Raw genomic sequence first — 27,853 nt, 5'->3', positions numbered from 1 at the left:
GTGTGGGGGGATCTCTCTATAAATGGACTTCACCTGCGGTCAGGTGAGTAGGTAACAGATGGGAGCGAGCGAGAGAGGGATGATCGATGAATAAGGCTCTGGTATAAAATGTCATGATCAACCTTGGTCACCTCCAGCCTCTTTAGGTGCAAACTCAGAGAGAAAGAACTACATTCCCTCTAGCTCGTCTGGTAGACCTTGTTGTTGAATTGCACGTGAAAAACATCTGCTTTTGTTCTCTTCACAGTTACAAACTACACTCTGTACACATTTATGCCTGTTCGTGGGCCTCCCCTCCCAATTTTGCTCAAATTTGATAGGTTGAATTAGACAGCACAGTTCTCAGGTCCACAGATTCAAACAGATGGCTGCTGCATCTTTTCCTCCTCGTATGGAAAGGGGTTGTATGGGTGGGGGCTGTTAATCATCCACAGGCAGCTTGTCATCCAGCTCTAACTGATTGGCCTGCTGTTCCTCATTTTTCGAAGAATCCTGAAGCTGCTGTCGTCTCTGCACCTCCGCCTTTAGGTTCTCTAGGTCCTTTTGGCTGTGTGAAACCATTGCAGAAATGAATCAATGACTTGATTTTATTTCAGATTTTAAAAAGAAGCAACAGATCTGTTCCAAAACTTAGTGAGCTGCAAACAGAGGCTGTGTTTTAAAAGGGACAAAAAGGGTAAAAGATGACTAAATTAACAAATCACTTTAAAGGCTGAAACATAATCTACGCAAATTCCAAATTTTCAACACGCGATCCGGTTGAACAAGCTTAACGTGAGTTCTTGCGATAATGTGACTGACAAACTCCATACTCAAGGGGGTAACAGTTACCTTGAAATGTCTGTACCATTAATCTGGTTGCATTACAATTCTGGTAATTTGCTCTTAATCCTAGTGGCATTGCAAGAGGGGGGTTCTGTCATCATTTACTCTACACTACACCAATACATGCAACACAATTATGACTGCCAGTACTCTTGTTGTCTGTATTAGTTTAAGGGATAGTTCACCCAAAAATGCTGTCCCAGATGTTTATGACTTCTGCTGTACACAAACAAAGATTTTTAGAAGAATATCACAGCTCTGTTGGTCCATACAATGCAAATTAATGGCGACCAGAACTTTGAAGCCCCAGAAAGCACATAGAGGAAGCATAAAAGTAATCCATAAGACTCCAGTGGTTTAATCCATGGCTTCAGAAGTGATATAGGTGTGTGAGAGAAACAACAAGTTCTTCTCCCTGCCCTGTAGGTGGCGATATGCACAGGGAATGTGAATCACCAAAAATAAAGTGAAATGAAAATGAAGATTGATAGTAAAAAAAAAGGACTTAAATATTGATCTGTTTCTCACCCACACCGTTCATATCACTTATGAAGACATGGATTTAACCACTTTTTATGATTTTTGGACCTTCAAATTTCTGGTCACTATTCACTTGCATTGTATAAAACTACAGAGCGGATATATTCTTTTAAAAATCTTTGTGTTAAGCAGAAGAAAGTCATTAACATCTGGGGTGGCATTTTTGGGTGAACTATTGCTTAAACTAATACAGACAATAAGAGTACTGGCAGCCATAATTGTGTTTTTGTTCATTCAAAATGTTCCAAATTAAATAAATGAAGAATGTCAAATGCATTGTTGTAGTGTACACTATCATTCTTGTGCTAAGCCCCATACCTCTTCCAACCCTAAAAATGCTCCTTATTAATACACTTACTTGCTCAGCTTAATTCCTTTCAAACTGTTGCTCCGCAATGACAGAAGTAAGCTTGAAAAAGAAACCTCACCGTAGAAGCAGCCAATTCACATTAATCTCTCTATAGTACCCCCTGCGGCAACACTGAGAATGCAACGCGTGCTTGGGTTGTGTTATGAATTGAGGTCTGACACATCTCAAAACACAACGACGCTTGAAATAGAGCTTGCTTAGCAAGATGCGTCCACATTCTTGCTTTGAGTATGTTATATATATATATATATATATAATTAAATGAATGCAAATTTCATTAAATACTGAAAAATAAATCTATTTTACAGAATAGATGTGTATTTTAAGTATTTTGTGACTATTAAGAATTAGATTAGCAACATGCTAACATCAGTTAGGAGCCCTAGTTGTGTTGTGTGGTGTCACTTATGAGGTTCAGTGACAAAATGCTTCATACAAGTAGGGAGTTGGAAGCTCACTAGGTTTTGCAACCAAGTTGTATATCATTACTCCATAACTCACCTGAGAGGAATAAAAATGATGCCGTTGATAACATTAAGCTGTTCCAGAACACTTGCCATGCTTGGTGCGGTGAACTACAGGCAGAGAAAGAAACCATCAACAAATATCCTGACAAGGTCAAAATGTCTGACTGTGTGAGGGACAGGGGGATGGATGAGTGACTGACCTTGAGTGGCATTATGCTAGCGTTGGATCCGTTCTTGTAGATCTCATTCATGGTTCTCTGCAGTGCAACAGCCTGCTGCGTGAGGTACTTCAGATACTCTGAGCTCTCCTTCGTCTTCTCATGAGCTTCACCAACCTAAAAACACAAGAGATATCATCTTGAAAATAAAACGAAACATCATGATTATATTCTATACATAATTTTTCTTTTTAGTACTTTAGTCCAGTATGTGTATACAAACATTTATTATTGGTTATTTGTAAAGAATTAGGTTTAAGACCTATTACAAGTTTTCCAGAGACCAAGTCATCTCTAAATACTATTAGTGGGTCCAGACTCCAGGCATGCTGTTTGGGTGTACCTGATTCTTGTAAATTGTATATCCCTCCTTCTCATGCTGCAGTGCTGAGCGGAAATCAGCCTTGCTCTCATATACTCTTGCCACCAGGTGATGACTGCAGAACAACACAAGTAATAAGACTGCAGATGAGCAATAACAATTACTGCATATTTAGTCACCCAAATATGTGGGATTGACTTTGAGCATGTAAAATTCTCCTTAGCATATACAGTGCTGGGTAGATTACTTCTGAATTGAAATATGGTGCTGATTTCAAATTACATGAAGAAAATTGTAGTTGGTAATGTAATCATTTGAGCACTTGACCATGCACTCATAAAATAAAAAAATATATTCTTGTTGCACTCTATTCTATCTTGGATACTATTATTCTGATGCAATTGAAACTTTGTAATGCAGCACTTTTCGTACATCTGCCTCCTTAAGATTCCAATTTTGTAAGTCGATTTGGATAAAAGCATCTGCCAAATGATTAAATGCAAATGCAATCTATCGGATTACATTTAAAATAATAATCTGATTTCTTTTGGATTACCTCTGACACAATTCTTGTTTATTTGATGTCACACGTATTTGGATTGTACTATTTTGACAATGTTGCTTAAATGCATTAAACAAATGCGATTGTTAATTAATGGATCAAAATGTCGTTCCGGCAACTGTTCTGGGACTGCAAAATTATTTAATACACACTACAAGAGATTTCCCGTAATCTGTGCTCCCATTCACACACATTCCGGGACAATCGTAAAGACCAAAGTGACATCACTATGTGACGCCTAATGTAAAGCGTCTTGAGTTTACTGATGACTGCGTCTTTTCTCTCAAGAAGCCCGCTCGTTCTTCACCTAGTAAACCAATAAATTGGTACTGAAAAACAAAACTAATGGTTAATTTAATCATCTGCACAGATGGCGAGTATGATCGCGCGGTATGAGATTTTCAAGATTACCATTTTATTTAGATTTTATTCCGGCAGTTAGGCCTCCTTTTATAAATAGTTAATGAGATATTTTTTTCAGTATTTTCACTAAGCCTACATTCATCTTCGCAAATTCTGTGGAATGATGTTCACGGAGAGAGTAGGGCACAAACTAACACTTTTTGGTTCTCTTACGTTTGTGTAAAAACACTTGGGATTCAAACACTTTTAAAGGATGTACTAGTGTGTACTTAAAAATATGTACCTGAGTGCTACTTTAAGGGACCGGGGCCCATGGTACTTTGAATTGATGGTCAAGGCATTCTCCAGGAAACGCAGAGACAGGTCATACTCCATCACACCATGAAGCACCAAACCAATATTGCTCTACATCAGAGAAAAAGGCAATCATTGTTGCACAGAAATTCAAATATCACCCCTCGAACCTCAGAGCCAAAGTCAAGATTTTTTTTTTACCTCAGAACCACCAAGAGGACAACCACAGGTTCTGCACCAAAGCAAAATATAGGAGGTAAAATAAATGTTTCAATTTATATGTTTATGACTTACATCGAGCAAAGCCATTTCAGGATGGTCCTCCCCACACACCACAAGCATGAGGTAGCGTGCACGGTACAGCAGTTTCAGGGCAGTGGACAGCTGGCCATTGGCAAAGCAGTACAGAGCTAAGTGCATCTGTGGAGAACACACAACAAAGACATACAAAACCTTAAGAGAAAACAGAGACTGGTTTGATGGATTTTGGAAGAAAAAAAACAGCACAGTCAGGCTCATTTATTATTTTTATTTGTAGTACAGAAGTGTACAAGGATAGATCCTTACATATTCTTGAATAGTGTTGGGGTGTTCAATACCCAATGCTCTCTCACTCATTAGGACAGCCTTCTGCTGGTTGCTGAGAGCCTTAAAAATTGAATATAAATCAGTATCACAATGACCTAAAAGAACAATTAACAATTGAGTGTATGCATAGGTGAGAAAAGCATTCCCTTCCGAACATGCTTTTAATTTTAGGCTGTACCTCAGGATGATCACCCATGATGTAGTTGAGTCGAGCCAGTAGGCGAAGACAGGCACAGATCTCCACATGCATGGCTCCATATACATTGTTGAAGAGGTTCAAGGCCTCATTAATAAGCTCACAGCCCTCCTTAAGGAACCCTAAAAACAGAGGACATATTCTGATCAGCAGATCAAAACTGGTAGCAAAACATGGAAATTTAGTATTGAAATGAGGTATATGTTGGGCGACAAAATGTTCTTGCGCCAAATGTACCTTGCTGAACCTTGGCTTGTCCGCTCTGGAAGAATTGGAAAGCATCTGAGGCTTTAGGGTTCACGTGCTTCACAATGGGGAAGATGTTCAGGATGTCTTCCTCAGTGAAGGACGGCTTGTGGCGGCTGTCGAAGTTGTACTCCTTTATCAAGATCTGCAGGGCAAGCACAAAAAGAAGTCCTGTCACTACAGGACCTGACGGAGCACCTCAGAGACATGGAGAGAGAGAGAGATCAATAAAAGCACTACCTGAATGCCAGTTTTGATGGAAATTTCCCTCAGCAAGGTGATCTTCTGCAAGCCGTATTTTTCTACTGCTTGGTCCACACTTTCACTGCTAATAGCCAGAGAGACTTTATTAAAAGCAAAACATTGTCAGTGCCGCAGCCCGCTCATGATATGTGGTGCTGATGAATCACAGGTGACAAGAGTTCAAGTCCCGGCTCGTGAGATCATTTCCCGATCCCACTCCCACTGTTCTTCCTCTTATTTCCGGTCTTGATTCGGTTTATGTTTTTCTTTTCTTTGTTTAATATATGAATCAATATTATTATTTTTTTTAAAACATTTAGTCTCACACACACAAAAAAAAACACCACCATTGGTCTCTGGATATATCAGGTCAATGTCCCAAAATGACTTTTTTTTTTTTTTTTCATATAACATGCCATTCAAATTTTGCAATCATTTGTAATACCTACATTTGTTTGTTTGTGAAATGGGAAGCATTTATTTGGCCAAGGGTGGTTGGCAAGAAATACATTTGGAAAGTTGACATGTCTTGCAGGGTGACATGCCATAGTCCATCTAAAACTATTTACAACAGCATTTTGCTAATAAGCTGGTTTTCTGCAATAATTGGTCATAAAATGTGATCTCATCTTCAAAGTCACAAGCATAGACAAACACAATGTCCTAAAGCTAACAAAACAAATAATTATAATCTTTTATGCCTTTTTGAACACATCCCATTAACCATTCACTGTGCTGTGGAAAAGTAAGTGAAACCTTGGATTTAATAACTGGTTGATCCTCCTTTAGCAGCAATAACCTCAACCAAGTGTTTCCGGTAATTGCGGATTAGACCTGTACAACGTTCAGAAGGGATTTGACCTTTCTTCCTTGCAGAACTGCTTCAGCACAGCCATTTTCTTAGGATGTCTGGTGTGAGCAGCTCTCTTGAGATCATTCCACAGTATCTCTATTGGGTTAAGGTCTGGGCTCTGATTTGGCCACTCCAAAAGTTGGATTTTCTTTATTTGAAACCATTCTGTAGTGCATTGTCCAGCTACATCACCCAACATCCACTGAGCTTCAGGTGACACACAGCCGCCCTGACATTCTCCTGTAGGATATCTTTAAAAATTTGGGAACAAATTTTTCCCCTCGATGATGGCAAGCGGTCCAGGCCCCAAAGCAGCCACAAATCACGATGTTCCCTCCAACGTACTTCACTGTTGGGATTAAGATTTCACATTGGTATGCGGTGCCATTTTTACACAAAACAGTGCTGTGAGTTCTTCCCAAACAATTCAACCTTAGTTTCATTAGTCCTCAATACATTTTCCAAGTAGCGTTGTGGAGTGTCACGGTGGTCTTTGGCAAACTTCAGAACAGCAGCAATGTTTTGGATGGAAAGCAGCGGCTTTCTTTGTTGTGTCCTACCATGGAAACTGTTTAATGTTTTCCATAAAGAAGACTCATGAACAGAGATGTTATCCAGTTCCAAAGATCCTTTCAAGTCTTTAACTGTCATTCCAGGGTTCTTTTTTTACTTTATTGAGCATTCTGTGGTGTCATCTTGGTTGTTTGTCCACTTCTAGGGAGGGAAGCCACAGTACTAAATGGTCTCCATTTACAGACAATTTGTCTGTGGACAGATGAATATATAACCTCTTCGATAACCTTGTAACCCTTTCCAGCATTATGCAAAGCAACAATTCTTGATCGTAGGTCTTCTGAGATCTCTTTTTTGTGAGGCAAGATCAACATCAGCAGATGCTTCTTGTGAATAGCAACTCAAAAACTCAATGTATCTCTAACCCACACCACTAATCGTGTTTCATTAATTGGATGCCAGGTTTATCAACTCCAGACTCTTATTAGATTTGTTGACGTAATTTGCGTATGGGGTTCACATACTTTTTCCCAACCTACTCTTTGAATGACGTATTCAATATGCACAATAACATTATAATACTGGTGTGTTCGTTCAAACAGATTGAGTTTGTTCATATTTGTAACTTAGATCAAACCAGATTATAAAAGACAATCTATATATAAATACAGGTAATTCCAAAGGGTTAACATACTTTTTCTTGCCACTGTATTTGCACTTTTAAAAATGAATGTCACACCGCAAGACCAGAAGAGAACAACTTAAGAGAAATGGTGTCCAGTCACAGGACCAAGACAAGATATACACTTTTCCTGATGCATTAATATAAGCTAACTTTAAATCTTAATGTTTATAAAAAAGTATATGGACACATTATGCATCAACTACCCTTACAACCGTTCTCACCATTGCAGGTTAAAGTGATAGTAGTTCTGTGCCTCAGACACGATGTTTTTCCAGAGCTCACTGGAAGTCAGGTTGGCCCAGGCTGTGTTGTCTCCTCCACCAGGGACCCTGTTACGTCTCTTGCGGCTCTTTTTGCGTGACACCAGCTCATCCACAGGGAGGTGAGCAACAGCATCTGGGAAAGAGCTCAAGAGGCAGTTCAGGAAGTGGCTTACCGCTGCGGATAGAGCAGAGAGCTCCACACCCTGCATATCACAAGCACAAGTATTAACGCATAGGTTAGTGCTTCAGTTAGTATAATAAACTACAAATACTAGCAACTAGCAAGTACCAAAAAGCATGGTGGTGCCTCACTATTCTTTAAGTATCTTGGGAGTACCATGGTACGTGGGCATGGTAATCATCAGTATTACCATCACTGTACCATGGTACTGCAGCAGCACTTTTTGGTAAATTAAGTCCTGGAATATTAAAGCAAAATCTTACCTGAAGATACGTCTTGAAGATATGTTTTGCACACCTGGTGATCAGCTCACTGATTCCTATTCTCTGTATGTACAAATAAAATAAATTATATCCATAGTCTATTTTATAATATAAAGTAATACATTAAATACTATAAAACAAAACAAATAATATAATTATAATAAATAAACAATACATTAAGATTAGATTTTATGATTAATTACAAAATTTTCCACAAAAACATCTTTACTTACATAGATGTGTTCAAGCTGTGCTTTTGCAGGCATGTTGTTCACAAACTCCAACATAGTACCAAGGTAGCGCACATTAATACCACGCTGATGAAGGGCCTCTGTTAATGTGGCTCCATCCATAGGCAGAGAGCTGTGCTCTAAACAGTCTTTTACCTACACACAGCATAACAACAATCATATATTTACAAACAGCTGAGGTTGAGTATGTAATAAACATCTCTGAGACTATGGGTGTTGCTTAAGCCCACTCACAAATGAGGGGATCTGGCAGGACACCAAGTATGCCGCAGAATCTTTGAGAAGCTGCTTTTGTTTCTGGATGTCCTCAGTATTGTCATCTGGGAAGCGCACTCCTGTAACAGATGAATGTGGACATGTGATCTGCTTATATAGTCATAAACCTAAATCACAATCCCAGCACAAACTCCATACCTGGAGAGAAGATATCTGGGTTGAAGCGAATGTCGAAAGAGGCATTACTGATTGAGCCCACAGCTTTACAGGCATTGAGGACCACCTCTCGACTTTTGGGGTCTGTGAAAAGAACATGTTCCATAAAATGTCAAATAGAATTGTTGTGAATGAGAAACTTAATTCATGATCATCACTATAAAAAATAAAAAAAATTATTGCAAACTGTCATCCACTATAAGGAGGGGAGTGGGGGAGACTGCGCCCCTATGCTTTGCATACATAGCATATATGGTTTCTGCACCTCTGTCTTCTACTTCATATATTATTATTAATAATAATAATAATAATAATAGGCTTAACCTTACTGCATTAAACCTCATTTCGTGAAATTTATACTCACTGAGTACTTTAGGAACACCTGTACAGCTACTCATTCATACGATTATCTAATCATTATATATTGAATCAGTATATTCAATATATAATGATGAAATAATTATATATATATATATATATAAATAAATAATGTCAATTTACACCTGCATCAGATATGCTTGTGTAGCGTCTCGGGTGCATTGCGTCATAAACATAAAATGTTTAGGTCACTGTGTCAAGTTAAATATAGTTTAATACTCAATCATTAAACACATCTTGAGATCCCTTAATTCGGATTTGCGCTCCAAGTGTTTTGAACGCAAGAACGTAATGCATGTTTGTGTTGTTCTGTCTGCTGAAGATTTGTTTTGTTCACTGTATTAACTGCGTTTTGCTCAGACAGCTGACATTTCAATTACTGCCCTCTGGAGTAAACAGGTGGTACTACAAGCTTGAATCTCTCAGGAACCTTCCTTATCTTCGTTCATTTTTTTTAACGCGTTATTTTTTGTAAAATTAAATTGCACTGAATTAACATTAAATCGACAGCCCTAATTTAAACATTCAATTAGTAGCAGCATTTCTAGTGCTAACATTACAGGACCACAATCACAGCAATTTAAGCCTGCACACAGTAAATTAATTTATTCACTGCAAAATCATACATTTGCAAATCATACCACAGTAAAAGATTAGACAGAAGGAAGTGAGAGTGTTGCAACGTCTAAGATTGGGGGTATGAACTTAAGTCCTGAGGAGGAGTCGTGTTATTACAAAAACCAATCAAGAAGATAATTTGCTCCTCAAATGAGCACCGGAGAGAACAAGAGCATACAGCACAATAGAGAGATGCACTGAAAAAACACTGACAGCAAACAAAGAAGACAAAAGCAGGATATCTAATGAGGTGATGATAGAAACCAGATGGAACTAAACTAAGAAGAAGTGACAGAGGCAGCCATGTGTGCATGTCTCTGCCAGCTCATGCTCTTGTTCCCTTCTAATGCTTTTTTTTTGGCTGCTCACAGGACATACCAATACCGGATCCATCTTCGGCTGCTAAGGACTCAGCCAGCTCTTTAGCTTGGGCAAGTCCAGGCATGTTTTCTTCAGCTTCCTTACCCTCCAAAGGACTATCACACTCTCCATTCTGCCTCTCTGTGGGTGAAGGCTCATGAGTACCATTAGTGATTCCCGTAGGAATCTCTGCATTCTGACTGGCTGGGGTCGCTGGAGCAGAGTTGTCAGATGCAGTTGCTGCATTTGGTTTAACTGGTTCTTCAGGAGTTATAAGGGATTCAGAGGAGGTTGGAGAAGCTGCAGTAGTTTCAGGAACTTTCTCAGATGCTTCAGGAGCCTTTGGTTTGCTTCCAGAATGCACATCTTCAGCACTTGTGTCCTGCAGGGCTGCAGTCTTGTTGTCTTTGTATGCTTTCTGCTGCATAAGCTGGAGTGCTGCCATCTTCATGAAAAGGACATATCTGAGGCAGAAGAGGTTCCAATTAGTCAGGCTGATATATCAGCCGATATTTGGCCAGTTTGTGATTATCAACATCTGTTTACTATAGCACGAGTAAAAACATTCTTTGTAAATTGTTCATAAACAATTCAGACATTTATGTTTACATGTACAACTGGTCATGTCTTGAAAAGTCTGCTTGTGTTTCATGATGAACAAAGCCCATTTTGGTTTCATTCTTGAAAAACGTATCTTTTAGTGTTTAACGGAAATAAAGAAAGTCATACAGGTTTGGAACGACATAATGGTTAAAAGGTGACTATTTTCATTATGGGTGACCTATTCCTGTAACATCACAAATTATAATTTCAACAGACGTATTAGGTGAATAGAAGATGAATTGCCTGACAGAGAATTTTACTCTAATTAGAATGTTGTAATGCTGTACATGTTGTGTTATAGCATGCTGTGTAAACTGGTAGAAACACACCTGTGCTCTACAAAGGCCTCAATGAGTTCCTGGCGCAAGCAAGCCAGGCGATGGCGATGTTGCCGAGGGAAACCCAGCTTCTGGCTCTCAGGGGTGAGCTCTTCTCCTTCCACCGGCAGGAAGTTAAGGTCAGGAGGGAAGGTACGCAAAAGGTCCAGGATGTAATGACGGCCATCATTACCAATAATACCCTTACATTCCACTGAGGAGCATAGGTCCACAGGAGCATCTTTCTCATTGAGCACATCATGGCGATGCACCTTTAGTGGCCGACTAGTCTTCTCCAGCAGCTCCAGATACTTAGGGTGAGACACTACAGTCTTGCCAAAGTCAATGGATCCATATATAACACTCTGCTCCTGTTCCCGCTCCAGGATGCCGGGAATGATGGACTGTGCGGTTACACGGTAACCTCGGTAGTCTACTACCACTGTGCCCAGGGTGTACAGCCCCTCCACATCTACAGCACTGTATGCTCTCACCCCATTCAGGTCATTTGTCGGGGCAGCATGGGCGGCAGCATCTCCACCCAGCTCCCTGTAGTGGTCGCGTACGTCAAAGCCCAAGCTGAAGAAAATGTTGTTCCAGATGAACATTTGCATACGTGTCTCCTCTCCAGGGTTGATGGCCATGACGTTGCCATCGATCACTGCCATCGCTCCCCGTGTTGCTGCAGCAGCAAAGTCGCTATGAACCTGCAGAGCAGAAGATTGTTTGAGAGCTCGACAATGTTCATCTAATGAAAGGTTCTAAAAGTGTAGGGCTGGATGTCAGCAACTACCTGGTGATATGATGCATCCTGTGATAAATGTCACGATTCAATACATTGCAATGCATCACGATATAATAATAGGGTCATGGTTGAAAATAGGGATTCACCAATCTGGATCGGTATCGGCTCAGACACTGAAGCTTTTAGACGGATTGGGTATAGGTCCGACGAGCCAGATTCAAATCAGATACTGTGTGTTAGTCATGTTCGTTACTGTCAAGCTCCAAAAATGACATAAGAACCATAAAAACATCATTAAAGCAGTTCATATGACTCGTGCATTTTATTCAAACCCAATTGAAGACGTACGATAGCTCTGTTATTCACAAAAGGCTGTGTTTAATAAGTAAATACATAGTATGCGCTGTGCCAGCGTGTTAGTGAATGGTGCTGCTGTTGACAAACACACGCACAGACTGGTGATGCACTCACTGCTATTTTTAGCCATCACAGCCATGTGCAATATTTGAGTGCTACTCAAGAATAGCATCTCAGATCAATAGTTCAGTTCACTTATAATATGCATTTAGAACAGCCCCAGAGGTGCATTTTACCAGAATATAAATAAGAAGCTAATTAAACTACTATGAACTTGCCTACAAACGGACACATACAGGATTTCCTGGAGAGTTCAGAATGTCAAAATAAAAGCATGAGGGTTTAAAAAGTGCACGTGATATATTTAATATATTAAAAAATAATATATTAAATATATTACTGTTGTATTTAAAATTAAAATTCAATAATAATAAATTGTTATTAATATTATATATTATATTTGTTTACAATTTATAACAATATTTAAGTTAAATGGGTTCCAAAAAATAACTGTGTGAATGAAAATTGGTCCAGACGCAAGTTGAAACATTTAAAAAAACACTTTTCTTTTCTACTGAAGACTAGAAATCTGGGATTACTGTTAATTTTGCTGCTAAATTATCTAGTATACTAGTTAATAATAAAGGGTTTCTTAATAAGCTTTACATTTATATTCAAATAATGTGTAGTTACAGGTTTGTGTTTCTTTACATATTAAAGAGTACTCCCAATTAGTTCCACATAATAATGTAAAGATATTCTAAACTGCTTATGCAAAAAACACTGGTATTGGCTTGGGATAGGTATCGGCCGATACTGAGATTTCTGATATCGGAAGAGAAACATTGGTATCGGTGCATCCCTAGTTGAAACTGAGCTAAAAATGTGAAGAGACATTGTTTAATTTTGTAAGTATGGCTCCTCATAGAAGCCTCTGCTCTCACTGCACTGAAAAATGTAAAACTAAAGTACTGATGCAATATTGAAATAAAAAGAATCTTAATATATCGAAATAAGATTTTGGGCTCTATTTTAAGACCACTACATGTTAAGTGCAGTGGTATGTGATAAGTCATGTGTTCAAAGTCAGTAGGGGTGACCAAGGAACTTTGATATTTTCGCGCAAGCATGCACCAAGTCTAGGGGTATGTGGGTGGGTTCATTTACATGGACCTCCCATACATTTACTGCCCACAAATAGTGCAAAAACTTCCACACACACCTAGTTGTGCATTCCACAAGTATGCAAATTACACCTTAAAAAACAAAATTGGATAAGATGTGCGCACGGTCATAGTGCACAGCACTGCACCTTACACAGGTACAGAAATACAGCCCTTTATCAGCACAACCCTATATCAGTGTTTGTTTCGAAGTTCTTGCAAAGTTGATATGCTCACCTTGAATATGGCTCTCTCTCTTAGCAGGCGCTCAGGGAGGTTCTTACGAGAAAGTTCTCTAGTCGTCTGGAGTTCCTCATTCCAGTCTCTTGTCTGTCACAGAAATAAAAAAATTACTTTAATACAAGTGTTTAAAAAAAACATTCCAAATACAAAAAGGAAGATTTAAAGACATACTTGGCCGGGTATGTGCTCCTCGTAACCCAGGCGGGAGGTATAGGCATCTTCCGCTCTCACACAATCCATGGCATGGTCAATCTGTGGTGCAGTCCAGCTGTACACTTGGAAGGGAGTGGCTATTCTCTCAAACGGATGTCTCTGAACCCTGAAGTATGATCCACATTTACTGTCAATATTACTTAACTCCAATAAAGTGGTGTAAGAATGCTTTGAAAACTGTGTGTTGGGGACTCGCTAAAACATTGGTATCAATTCTTTTCCAAAAAGGACAAAAACAGACACCATTAATTAATGGTTTCTGCACTCCTTCCACAAGATAATAATAATGAAGACAGTGCTCTAAACCTCTGAAACAAACAGGGAGTAAAACACCTTGGCAGAGATAAAAAAAAAAAAAAAAAGCAAGCTACAGCCAGTTGAGGTGGTCTTTATCGGTATTATCAAGTTCTAAAGATAGGGTTATAATAATTGCCTCTTCTTTTGCAGAGTGGTGAAGTTCTTCTTGAAGGCAGGGCTAATCTGGCTCAGCAGTTCCACCAGAGAGTGGCTGAGGAAGCTGGGGTTGGCTGGTTTGGGGTTGAAGATATAAGTGGTGGACCTGAAAGTCAATGTACAACTTTAATATACAGCCATATTTCTTAAGACAAAAACTTAAGACAAATGGCTGATGGTTGTGGAAGCAAAGTCTTTAAAGGAAAAGTTCAAGCTAAAATGAAAACATTAACTCACCTTTATGTTGTTCCAAACCAAATTAATTTTCTTCCATGAAACAAAAAGAGATATAGGTAGAATGTTCACGGTCACCATTCACTTTTATAGTATGGAAAAAGAAGTAATAAAAGTGATTGAGACTAACCTACTGCTTAAGATCTTAAGTGTTCAGTGGAAGAAACTCATAAGGGTTTGAAAACAACATGAGGGTGAGTAAATGATGACATTATTTTCATTGTTTTGTTAACTACTCCTTAAGCACTTACTGATTGAGGTAGAATCCACGGGTTGAGGCAGTGATGCTGATGTGTCTATCCTCTACAGTCACAATGTACAGGTACATGAGGTCTCCGTGCATCTTCCTGTTGCCAGGTGGTGGGTTCCATCCACTCATGGTCAAGAGCTTCAGGCACTGCATAGGCTGCAGACAGAAAAAAAGAAAAGGATAAGGAACTCAAGTAATATGATGAGCATACAGTGGACTTAAAACATTCTATGAACTTAAACATGAGTTTAAAAAAAAAAATAAAACATCATAGTGATATAATGTAGTAACAATGTTATTCTATAAATATCTGCTCCAGACCTTCCAGTCTTTGTTCTGTGGCTGGATGGGAGTTAAAGGACACTCTTTGCTGCCTGGCAAAATATGTTCAGGTGGTGTGCAATCGATCTGCTCAAGTTCACTGCCCTTCTTCTTGCGTTTCCCAGTATCTGTTGGGGCAAGAATAAAGAAGTCATCAAATACAAATCTCCAACCTACAAAGCACTTAAAATGATAGTTCCTCTCCCTCATGTTATTCAAAATCTGAATGCCTTTTTATCTTACATGAAACACAAAAAGAGAAGTTAGGCAAAATGTTAGCCTTAGTCTCCATTCACTTCCATTGCATCTTATTTTCCATACAATGAAAGTGAATGGTGACAGAGGGAACATACTGCTTAAAGGAATAGTTCACCCAAAAATGAAAATTCTCTCATCATTTACTTCACCCTCATGCCATCCCAGATGTGCATGACTTACTTTCTTCTGCGGAACACAAATTATGATTTTTGGATGAATATCTCAGCTCTGTAGGTCAGTATAATGCAAATGAATCGTGAAAAATGTTGTGAATCATGAAGCTCAAAAAAGCAAATAAAGGTAACCAAAAGACTTCAGTGGTTAAATCAATATCTTCTGAAGTGATCCAATCGATTTTATGTAAGAAAAGACCAAAATGTTTCAGATTATTTACATCTTGCCATTGTAGTCTCTAGGCATGATCATGATTTTAAGCTTGATTATACTTTCTATTGCTTAATGCATGTGCAGAGAACTAGATTCGCTTCATTCGGCATGGATTAAACCACTGGAGTTTTATGGATTACTTTTATGCTGCCATTGTGCTTTTTTTTTTTTGCTTCAAAGATTTGGTCACCCTTCAATTGCATTGTATGGACCTAAGGAGCTGAGACATTCTTCTAAAAATCTTCATAGTCATTCTGCAGAATAAAGAAAGTCATACGGATTTGATACAAAATGAGGTGAAGTAAAACATGGGAGAAGAACTTTCCCTTTAAGACCTCTTCCTATTACACACCTCCAAGGTCGCCATCCGTGAAAACACTGAGGAAGGAGAGCGAGTTGCAGTCCACTCCATTGTAGGCGTCTGATGGGTCCAGGCTCTTCAGCAGGTCTCTGATGTGACGAACATGAATGCGAGCTTCACGCACTGTGTATGGTTCTAAACAGAAACATAAATTTGAAAGCTCAGTACCTTACAATAGCAGTCAAAAGTTAGGACAAACTTACCGGTAACTGAATTTACGTTTCACCTGATCTTCAAACCTTTGATATGAAGGTTTTTGAGAGAATGTAACTGTTTGAAGAGTATGCAATGCTATAATCTAGGTAAAAGGTGGCTGTTTTGAAGACAGTTTTGATTTGTTTAACATTTTTGGTCACTAAATAACTTCCAAATTTACTTTCATATCTGTGTCATTTCATTGTTTCAATGATTAATATTCTAAAATGCAGCAAGCAGTAGAAATAATGAGTAGATGTGTCCAAACATTTGACTGTTGGTCTATACTTCAGACAGAACTTCTTAAAGGGATAGTTCACACAAAATGAAAATTCTCTCATTCACTTTCACTGATGGCATCCCAGAGATATGACTGTCTTCAGCAGAACACAAATGAAGATTTTTAGAAGATGGATCTCTGTCAGGTCCTTATAATGGAAGTACACGTGTGCCAGCACTTTAACGGTCCAAAATCACATTTTGGCAGCATAAAAGTAATCCACACAACTCCAGTCATTCAAAGAATGTCTTCTGAAGCGAACTGACAAGTGTACTTAAGAAACAACATGATAAATAAAAATGTTTTTAAACTTGAAATCGGGGCTTTCATCCAGGGCTCCAATGCTGTTTGAAATGGCCAAACACTCGCATTACTTTAGTTCTTCTGTTGTAAATAAGCACTGCTTCCGAATTCTCACGCGAACTCTCTGATGCGCTTACGTCACGCTTCGTGTCAGGTGCTGGCAGGAAAGGCTTTTTAAAAGTTAATAATGTTTTAATTATAAATAAAACATTATACACAAACATATCAATGCTTCAGAAGGCATTCTTTGATCGATTACTTTTATGCTGCCTAAATGTGACTTTTGGACCTTCAAAGTGCAGGCACCCGTTTTACTTGCATTATAAGAACCTGACAGAGATCCATCTTCTAAAAATCTTCATTTGTGATCTGCTGAAGACAGACAGTCATACACATCAGGGATGGCATCAGGAAAAGTGAATAATGAGAGAATTTTCACTTTTGTGTGAACTATATACACTATCTTTAATATATACCTTCGACCACTTTGAGAAGGGATCCTTCTTGCAGGCCCTCAATGGACTTGAGCTCGGCAAAGTTGTCGAGTACATTGCCATCGAGCTGCAAGGAAAAGCAGGTGCGGTGACAGGTGTCTTCACGGTCCATCAGCACTTGGTGGATCTCCTGCACCATCTCTTGTGGTGACACCTGAGTGGGAACCAGAGATTGTTACAATGTTACAACTCACCCTGAAATGACGGGTGGTCAGTGCAGGAACAGGGCTCAAGTGGCCTACCTGCAGGTCAAAAGGCTCAGTTCCTGGTGCTTGGATCTTCACAGTGAAGCCAGTGTCCTGAATTACAATCACTTCTTGTTCATTTGAGTCATCTAGAGATTCTGCATCAGCACTACCATCCTGCTTGGAGTTGGCCTCCTCAGCCTGATCATGACCACCGTGCCCGTTCATTACTGCTGTGTCACCGTTATGCCCTGTGGCTAGATGAAGAGACATATGGAGAATGTTCAGATGAGGATGACAAACTGATCACATGTGGAAAGCCAGTGACCAAATAAAAGATCAAATGGAGGCATTTAATCACTGATACACTATATTTTACTTTTGTTGATCATGTAAATGCGTTTTTATGCCTTCAAAGTTAAACATTGAGCTTTCTGTATTGTGATGTGATGAACATTGTTGTTCGGCTGAATTGGATGTCACCAAGATCAAGTCATCAAGCTGGCTTACAATAATAGTTTTGTATCAGAATGATTTGGGATTATATTGGAAGCGTGAGTTAGACTGGGTTTAAAATTATAATAACTGCCTTTGTTCGTTCAAAAATTTTAAACTAGCTTTGAGTTAAATTAAAGCTGCATTCTTTCAAGCTATTATCTAAATTAAAAATCTTATAAATCATTTGTTTTAATAAAACAATTATTTGTAAAGAAAACTTAACATTTAATGAAAATTATAAAATATATATTTCTAACACATAATGTTGCCAAAATTAAAATATTTTTTTTTGGTCAATGGGCCAAAGAATGAGCCTAGGGATGTGCAGCATAAGTAATCGACTAATAACGTAAAATATTCAAGAACAAATTATGGTATCTGTGCTTTTAAAAGCAAAGCCTGATGTTGCACTAGCAATACTTTGTAAAATTTTACTCTCTTGATATTCATTCTTGTTGGAGTCATGCAAACCATTGGACGAGGATCTGCTTTTATGGTGAAAAGAAACTGTGAAGTGTTATGAGAAACTCAGAAGCTTATCAGACCAGTATGTCATTTAATCTCTGAACTCAGGCAGAGAGCATTTTATAAAAAGAAAAATGTCACCTCTTGTTTTTCTGAATAATAACATGTGAAATTATAAATATGTGATGGCCTGAGTTCATTTACATCGATCAGCCACAACATTAAAACCACCAGCCTAATATTGTGTAGGTCCCCCTCGTGCTGCCAAAACAGCACCAACCCGCATCTCAGAATAGCATTTGGAGATGATATTCTTCTCACTACAATTGTACAGAGCGGTTATCTGAGTTACTGTAGACTTTGTCAGTTTGAACCAGTCTGGCCATTCTCTGTTGACCTCTCGCATCAACAAGACCTTTCCATCCACAGAACTGCCACTCACTGGATGGTTTTGGTTTTTGGCACCAATCAGAGTAAATTCTAGAGGCTATTTTGTGTGAAAACCCCAGAAGATCAGCAGTTACAGAAATACTTGAACCAGCCTGTCTGACACTAACAATCATCCATGTGACTATCTAATCAGCCAATCGTGTCAGCATTACAGTGGATAAAATCATGCAGATCACGAATCAGAAGCTTCAGTAAATGTTCACATCAACCATCAGAATGGGGAAAATACGATCTCAGTGATTTGGAGCATGGTATGACTGGTGTATGTGCGTTACACTAATGCCGTCAGCATTGGTTTCAATGTTTCTAAGCTCAGACTGAGTGCAAATCCTTTTTTTTACTTTTTTTTTTTTGTTTTGTTGTATTAATGCATATTGTAAAAAAAAGATTCCCCAAAATAAATGGAACTATTTCACACTAAAATTAAGTCCATGAGGTCACTTTGGCTACTGTTGCCACAGGTATTGCTTAGACTAAAGTAGGAGTTACATAAAGGCTAGTGGATTTTTACCAGTAGGTCAGCCAACTAGCTCATACAGGTGAAACTCGAAAAATTAGAATATCGTGCAAAAGTTCATTAATTTCAGTAATTCAACTTAAAAAGGTGAAACTAATATATTACATAGACTCATTACAAGCAAAGCAAGATATTTCAAGCCTTTATTTGATATAATTTTGATGATTATGAAAACCCCAAATTCAGAATCTCAGAAAATTAGAATATTGTGAAAAGGTTCAGTATTGTAGGCTCAAAGTGTCACACTCTAATCAGCTAAACACCTGCAAAGGGTTCCTGAGCCTTTAAATGGTCTCTCAGTCTGGTTCAGTTGAATTCACAATCATGGGGAAGACTGCTGACCTGACAGTTGTGCAGAAAACCATCATTGACACCCTCCACAAGGAGGGAAAGCCTCAAAAGGTAATTGCAAAAGAAGTTGGATGTTCTCAAAGTGCTGTATCAAAGCACATTAATAGAAAGTTAAGTGGAAGGGAAAAGTGTGGAAGAAAAAGGTGCACAAGCAGCAGGGATGACCGTAGCCTGGAGAGGATTGTCAGGAATAGGCCATTCAAATGCGTGGGGAGCTTCACAAGGAGTGGACTGAGGCTGGAGTTACTGCATCAAGAGCCACCACACACAGACGGGTCCTGGACATGGGCTTCAAATGTCAAACGTCTTACCTGGGCTAAAGAAAAAAAGAACTGGTCTGTTGCTCAGTGGTCCAAAGTCCTCTTTTCTGATGAGAGCAAATTTTGCATCTCATTTGGAAACCAAGGTCCCAGAGTCTGGAGGAAGAATGGAGAGGCACACAATCCAAGATGCTTGAAGTCCAGTGTGAAGTTTCCACAGTCTGTGTTGGTTTGGGGAGCCATGTCATCGGCTGGTGTTGGTCCACTGTGCTTTATTAAGTCCAGAGTCAACGCAGCCGTCTACCGGGACATTTTAGAGCACTTCATGCTTCCTTCAGCAGACAAGCTTTATGGAGATGCTGACTTCATTTTCCAGCAGGACTTGGCACCTGCCCACACTGCCAAAAGTACCAAAACCTGGTTCAATGACCATGGAATTACTGTGCTTGATTGGCCAGCAAACTCGCCTGACCTGAACCCCATAGAGAATCTATGGGGCATTGCCAAGAGAAAGATGAGAGACATGAGACCAAACAATGCAGAAGAGCTGAAGGTCGCTATTGAAGCATCTTGGTCTTCCATAACACCTCAGCAGTGCCACAGGCTGATAGCATCCATGCCACGCCGCATTGAGGCAGTAATTAATGCAAAAGGGGCCCAAACCAAGTACTGAGTACATATGCATGATTATACTTTTCAGAGGGCCGACATTTCTGTATTTAAAATCCTTTTTTTATTGATTTCATGTAATATTCTAATTTTCTGAGATTCTGAATTTGGGGTTTTCATAAGCTGTAAGCCATAATCATCAAAATTATATCAAATAAAGGCTTGAAATATCTTACTTTGCTTGTAATGAGTCTATATAATATATTAGTTTCACCTTTTAAGTTGAATTACTGAAATTAATTAACTTTTGCACGATATTCTAATTTTTCGAGTTTCACCTGTATGTCAGCTTCAGAGAGACTGTGACACTTTTATACACAATACAGCTCCCACAAAGCAGTGCCAAGCTGCACAGAGATCTCCAGGGCAACCATTTAAGTCCCAGATCTCGGGGGACAATTATTTCAGGCATGCTCTTTGGTTGAATGCAGCCTGACCAGTGGTGCAATATCATATGACTCAATCAAGCATTGTCTGAGATGCTCCCTTCAGTCTTATTGGTTCACTCAGATTCTAGGCAGTTTTGCTGAAGCTGCATGTCTGGTTATATACTGAACTTGAATAACAAGACAAAGACTCCAGCCCAAGCTGAAATGTTTTCTGATGCCACAGCTGTCTCTGCCATAATTCAGCATGGAACAGCGAATAAGACACTGTTTGCTTTTAGACAACTGCAGCTTGTCCTTGGTTCTCCTCAATGGTAACAACGTGTCATGGCCATTGCAACAAACAGCTGGTCTCACAGTACAGACACTGAGGAACACCGGGGAGGGAGATCAAACACATTTTGAAAATCCCCACATACAGTGACTTGAAAGCATAATTTATATAATGCACATTTAAGATTAAAGGCACGTTTAAAAAAATGCATAATAAATAATAATAATACAATAAATAAATCAGAATCAATAAGAGGAATCTGAATTGTTAAATAGCAAACAAGTTTTTTTTTTCTTCAAAAATTACAAACTTAAATAAATTCATAGGAGCTTACACTCTTTAATTAAATGTAGGCCTATTTATTTCTGTTTTCCAATAGAAGAACTGACAATACCTTCCTGAAATCCTTAACAAACTACACCCGAAAACCAGCCAGAGAATTGCATCAAGCAGGTTATACCCTGGACATTGCACAATCTAAAGTCAATCCCTTGCCTTGGGTGAAGTCCAGCCATCTGTCACATTAAGTGAATTTGAGAGCTGGGGGATCCAACCCAAACGTTTTACATCTCTGCTATACCGATTTGCTAATCTATAGCCGGGTATGTTCATCTTACTCCATCCTTTAAAAATACTCCACAGCTGGAAAATAATGATTATGCGGTGAATTAATTATAGCAAGTACTCAGAAACTTAGAACTTGAATTTTTCATGTTTGAATTAAGTAAATATTACTTATGATTGTTTATTATCTTTAGAATTCATCATCATCCTGTATTAATCCTGAAATAGAAAATGTCATATTTATCTGCTTATTTGAGAGAATTTCACAGGTAAATAAAATTTCACTATTTGAAGCTGGTGTTCCCAGCATGCACAGGGCTTAAATAATTAATGAGCTTCCATGGTTTCACTGTTTGTAAGTTGATTTACACCGTTTTTATTGTTGATTTTGTTGTTTTGTTTGGTAACTTCTTGTTTTGTCATAAATCAAAATGATCCATTCATGATCAAAAAATATTATCTGTCGATTGTTACCGTCATCGTCTTTTGTGCACCTAATGTTCAGGTCTCGGTGCGCAGCTCTCTGTTGTTTTTAATCCAAGGTGATGTTGTCTAATAAGACTACATAGCATGCACTAAGTTTCCCTGTGGAAGGCTTCCAGGTGTCATGTGGTACATGACTTAGTATGTTAAAAATGTTTTTAATGCTAGTACACTTTTAAAAGCACAGCTTAGTTTAGTGCTACACACTGCATGAGTAACATGTATGGAGTGAGTAAAATGTACTTTGCAATTTAAAGCATTTAAAAAAAGCATTCATTTAAAAATACAACCTAGGAAATATTTTGCATGCAGAATTTGCTAATACATTTTTAACAGACCATATTTTTAAGTAAACCCCACTCCAAAATTAAATAATTAAAAAAAATATATATATATATATATATATATATATATAACAAGCTGCTGCTTATTTAAATAATTTGCTCTCTGACATATAATTAATTTAGTGTTATATATATATATATATATATATATATTATATATATATATATATATATACACATATACAAGCTGCTGCTTATTTAAATAATTTGCTCTCTGACAAATAATTAATTTAGTGTTTGTTTTATTAATATATTTTCACAGAGATATGCATCCCTACTGCAAGGGAACAGTCCTGAATAAATAAGATTTATTTACAACCCTCTGCTGTGATTTTACTGGTAAATAATTTAAAGTGACCAAAGCAGAGATAAAGTCGAAACAATCACAGAGTGTCTCAGTTAACACACTGGAAAACATTTAATAGAGGCCATAACAATGCTACAGAGCATCTGTTAAACAGTATTTTTATGCTACCAACCAGCAGAAATGTTACTTTTTCCTCTTCCTGCATATTATTAACATGATAATCCATCGGCATTCCCATTCCCAATGCAATAGACAACCAAAACGGTCATAGACTAACCAAACCGCTTTAACAACATTATGATAAAAGAAGCAACCTTACGAAATGGAAGCAGCTAAACTTGAAGTCACATGCAACAATACAAGTGCTAAAGACACCTGCCAGACTTAAGTATGGTCTGAGAGGCAAGTGTGGCCGGCTATTCAGGACAACAGTCAAGACAGCAGCCCTCTCAGACCACCTGCTGATTGATGTGATGTGTTGGGACAGCAGGATGTGCTGTCGGGACATTTGGCACAAGCAATGCAAAAAAACTCCCACCTTTAATCTCTAGCAGTCTGAGTAGCACATCAAGCAGAAGGTACATAAAGTGACTCTTGTCATCAATTGATAAATTAGAAAACTTCTGACCTGCTAAGAAAACCAAGCATGGACTAACTAGTTTGCCTCATATTTAGTTTTATTACATTCATCACCAAGCAGGTACATCATTTAAAATGTTCAAAAACTATATATTTTCCAATCAATGACAGCTCCTGATGAGCTCAAAGCATAATGACCACACAGTGACAAACAGATGTCATCTCATGCATCATATCCAACCTATCAAGCATGTCCGAGTGACCCACACCACAACTGAGTTGCTCTACTCTCACAGCCACAATGACAGTCAGTCTCTTCCAAGGTCTGCTGCAGCTAGCTAACTCACTGTGAACACATTCACCCGGTATTTGCTGTAAAACGGATCCTCTGAGAGGCGGCAATGCCTCACCTTATAGCTCGAAAATAAGTCTTTATGTACAGAACTGCCCCTATGTTGTAAGCGAAACCCAAAACTTACCAAACAGGTAGCAATAACCTTCTATTGGCATACATGCGCCATGACTTTCCGTGTGTGTGTGTGTGTGTGTGTGTGTGTGTGTGTGTGTGTGTGTGTGTGTGTGTGTGTGTGTGTGTGTGTGTGTGTGTGTGTGTGTCCTTCCGCTTCCCGGTCGAAGAGCGTAAGGGGCTGTTCGCACCAAACACATTTTTGACACATTTCTGTTTTTAATTGCCATTCTATGTAAACAAGCGCTAGACGGACGTCTCTTTTTTTTTTTTCCTCACATCGTCCACGCCGTGTCAAGTTAAATAGAACTTGAAAAGAACTTCAAACCGTTTTTAATATAGCGTCTCGTGACAACAGCGTTCTGTTACAGGGTGCGTTCCATTCAGGAGTGTTCATCCCTAAGTAATGTTCCCTACGAAGACTTTAACATCCACTGTAAGTGCTAAAAGGTGTGGGGCTTCAAAATAAAGGTAATTCTTAAGTCATTTTTATTGGATATTCTGTTTGGATCGATATTATAACTCGTTCCCCTTTCAAAGTGCCCTTCGGAGGATAATTTATCACGTTTGGAACGCAGGAATAGCTTTTAAGCACAAAGAACTCTATTTTTTTTTTTAATGACATGCGACTAAAAACCGCTGCGGCGCAATGGTCAAAGGCGTCCGTCTAGCGCATGTTTACAAAGGCAAAGACACATTTGGTGTGAACGGCCCCCACACCTTGCTGAATCACACCAGGAGGGGGAGAGAAATACAGCCACGCGTTAAAACGAGCTACATAAGTCTGATACAGCAATCTATGCTAAATACATTTTATATAGCACTTGATATTAGACGTTCTCTTGGCCGAAAAGACTATTCAATAAAGAGGCATTTGAAACGTAACTGTACTAACACACCGGCTCTCCCCTCACACGGATGAAATGAAGGTGACCTTCAGTTCATACGCGTTCAAGTGCGAGGTTACAGAACATGTGCGTCAAGCGCTCACACAGCAGCAGCATGCAGATCAAATATGAGGCAATCACTAGCTAATTGTACATCTTGTTAATCTTCAAGGTTCAGGTTTAAAAGCTTAATGTGATCTCACAAAAATAATTTGCATGCTGTGACTTTGATTCAGCACGGGGGGGGGAAGTCACCAGACATCAGCTTACGTTCACCTTGGATACATTTTAGCATCCTGCTACATTAGTCTGATCTCTCATTACCATGAATTGTCAGACTGATGGGATCACAGCACATCTTTTGACCATGTTACGTCTTTAAGATTGCACACTGGGTCTGCTAATCTTCAGTGTTTATTGTGTATCTCTGAATATAGAACAGAGTTTGTCTGCATGTGCCAAGAGGAAACCTAGAGCAAAACCTGTCTTTTAGATTTGAATGCATTAATCAAGACTCAAAATACATGGCATGCATATCCCTTATAGTCACTAGAGCACAAGGCAAGGTTGTAGGCTAATATCCTTACACACTGAAGGCACTGGTTTGTACCTCACACATATAAGACACATAATGTAGTCTTAAGAATTTAAAGTAAAAAAAAAAAAAACATTTATGACTGTGTCTGTCTTCGTCCTACTTTACGTTGACCTCTAGCCAGTCAAATACAAATCAGGTTTCAACACTGATTTATAACAAAGCCGGGTCACGTGCAGTGCTATGTTGTAATACATCATATTATCTCTCCGTTGCTCCTCCATTGTCATATGAAAACAGTGAGATTCGTATACCGCAAGCACATGGATCCTTCAAGGCTGTCTTGCTGCTCTCTTTGCTGCTCGCTGTCCCGCTGTCCCGGGCAAGACCAACAGTGTTGCAGTTCGGCACTGATTCTGGGATGCCATCCGTCTTGCTAACCATGGTTCGTTTCCCCAGAAGACTAACTTGCTATAAGGGTTAGCAACAGATATCCGTTGCTGAGGGCTGCGATGTGGGTCTGTTGAATGACCTTCTCCGTTACACCAAATGGTTTGCTGGTTACATGCAAAGATATTACAAAAACAACTTAACTTCCGAAGGACAGTTCTCAGGCAGGCTGTCACACGTGGTTTCTCCTCCTCTTGACCTGTTTGCCTTTGTATTTGTCCCACCCACCAAACATACTACTACGGCAAGCCCATAGCTCCATTTCAACATGTGGAAGAAGCGCGGTTTTACTACTTATATTAAAGGGACAGTTCACCCAAAAAAGAAAATTCTCTCATTATTTACACTCATGCCATCCCAAATGTGTATCACTTTCTTTCTTTTTTTACTTAACATAAACGAAGATTTTTAGAAGAATATGTCTTCTGAAGTGATATGATCGATTTTGGTTGAGAACAGACAACAATGTAACAATTGTATTTTTACATATACACCCCTCACATTTTTGTAAATATTTGATTATACCTTTTCATGTGACAACACTGAAAAAATGACACTTTGCTACAATGTAAAGTAGTGAGTGTACAGCTTGTATAACAGTGTCCCCTCAAAATAACTCAACACACAGCCATTAATGTCTAAAGTGCTTGCAACAAAAGTGAGTACACCCCTAAGTGAAAATGTCCAAATTGGGCCGAATTAGCCATTTTCCCTCCCCGGTGTCATGTGACTTGTTAGTGTTACAAGGTCTCAAGGTCTCATGAATGGGGAGCAGGTGTGTTAAATTAAGTGTCATCGCTCTCACGCTTCCTCAAACCGGTCACTGGAAGTTCAACATGGCACCTCATGGCAAAGAATTCTCTGAGGATCTGAAAAAATTATTGTTGCTCTATATAAAGATGGCCTAGGCTATAAGAAGATTTCCAAGACCCTGACACTGAGCTGCAGCATGGTGGCCAAGACCATACAGCAGTTTAACAGGACAGGTTCCACTCAAAACAGGCCTCGCCATGGTTGACCAAAGAAGTTGAGTGCACGTGCTCAGCATCATATCCAGAGGTTATCTTTGGGAAATAGACGTATGAGTTCTGCCAGCATTGCTGCAGAGGTTGAAGGGGTGGGGGGGTCAGCCTGTCAGGGCTCAGACCATACAACGCACACTGCATCAAATTGGTTTGCATTGCTGTCATCCCAGAAGGAAGCCTCTTCTAAAGATGATGCACAAGAAAGCCAGCAAACTGTTTGCTGAAGACAAGCAGACTAAGGACATGGATTACTGGAACCATGTCCTGTGGTCTGATGAGACCTAGATAAACTTATTTGGTTCAGATGGTGTCAAGCGTCTGTGGCGGAAACCAGGTGAGGAGTACAAAGACAAGTGTGTCTTGCCTACAGTCAAGCATGGTGGTGGGAGTGTCATGGTCTGGGGCTGCATGAGTGCTGCCGGCACTGGGGAGCTACAGTTCATTGAGGGAACCATGAATGCCAACATGTACTTTGACATACTGAAGCAGAGCATGATCCCCTCCCTTCGGAGACTGGACCGCAGGGCAGTATTCCAGCATGATAACGACCCCAAACACACCTCCAAGACGACCACTGCCTTGCTAAATATGCTGATGGTGATGGTGATGGACTGGCCAAGCATGTCTCCAGACCTAAACCCTATTGAGCATCTGTGGGTCATCCTCAAACGAAAGGTGGAGGAGCACAAGGTCTCTAACATCCACCAGCTCCGTGATGTCATCATGGAGGACTCCAGTGGCAACCTGTGAAGCTCTGGTGAACTCCATCCCCAAGAGGGTTAAAGCAGTGCTGGAAAATAATGGTGGCCACACAAAATACAATTTGGACATTTTCACTTAGGGGTGTACTCACTTTTGTTGCCAGAGGTTTAGACATTAATGGCTGTGTTTTGAGTTATTTTGGGGGGACAGCAAATTTACACCATTATACAAGTTGTACACTCACTACT

The 27,853-nt window shown here is 39.2% G+C and overlaps 1 protein-coding gene across 4 annotated transcripts; it reads right to left on the bottom strand.

Moving 5' to 3' along the window:
- On the bottom strand, positions 1 to 26,061 carry LOC127629820 (clustered mitochondria protein homolog). Of its 4 annotated transcripts, none has more exons than XM_052107076.1 (26): positions 25,743 to 26,061; positions 17,451 to 17,650; positions 17,191 to 17,362; positions 15,928 to 16,071; positions 14,931 to 15,058; positions 14,611 to 14,765; positions 14,106 to 14,231; positions 13,631 to 13,778; positions 13,454 to 13,546; positions 10,964 to 11,658; positions 10,050 to 10,495; positions 8,658 to 8,759; positions 8,478 to 8,578; positions 8,226 to 8,378; positions 7,993 to 8,055; positions 7,507 to 7,751; positions 5,232 to 5,319; positions 4,983 to 5,136; positions 4,728 to 4,867; positions 4,529 to 4,609; positions 4,256 to 4,381; positions 3,951 to 4,072; positions 2,764 to 2,857; positions 2,403 to 2,537; positions 2,237 to 2,310; positions 1 to 547 (listed from the first exon to the last, which is right to left on the bottom strand). In XM_052107076.1, the coding sequence occupies exons 1-26, from the start codon at positions 25,870 to 25,872 to the stop codon at positions 421 to 423; spliced, it is 4,242 nt and encodes a 1,413-aa protein (XP_051963036.1). In that variant the 5' UTR covers positions 25,873 to 26,061; the 3' UTR covers positions 1 to 420. The 4 variants fall into 4 exon arrangements, with proteins under 4 accessions (XP_051963036.1, XP_051963038.1, XP_051963035.1 ...); XM_052107078.1 differs by having other exon boundaries at positions 17,451 to 17,644; XM_052107075.1 differs by lacking the exon at positions 25,743 to 26,061 and adding an exon at positions 24,020 to 25,013.
- Positions 26,062 to 27,853: the final 1,792 nt, after the last annotated feature.

This window comes from Xyrauchen texanus, chromosome 36 (genome assembly GCF_025860055.1).
Source record: "Xyrauchen texanus isolate HMW12.3.18 chromosome 36, RBS_HiC_50CHRs, whole genome shotgun sequence".
NCBI classification, from domain to species: domain Eukaryota; kingdom Metazoa; phylum Chordata; class Actinopteri; order Cypriniformes; family Catostomidae; genus Xyrauchen; species Xyrauchen texanus.
This window is presented reverse-complemented; position numbering and strand designations above follow the sequence as displayed.

Coding starts and splice junctions, on each gene's coding strand:
- LOC127629820 (XM_052107075.1), bottom strand. CDS start 24,236: ATGGCAATTAAAAACAGAAATGTGTCAAAAATGTGTTTGGTGCGAACA. Junction 4,868..4,982: donor ACAAGCCAAGGTTCAGCAAG/GTACATTTGGCG, acceptor CTCTGTTTTTAG/GGTTCCTTAAGGAGGGCTGT. Junction 4,073..4,255: donor CTGAAATGGCTTTGCTCGAT/GTAAGTCATAAA, acceptor TCTCTGATGTAG/AGCAATATTGGTTTGGTGCT.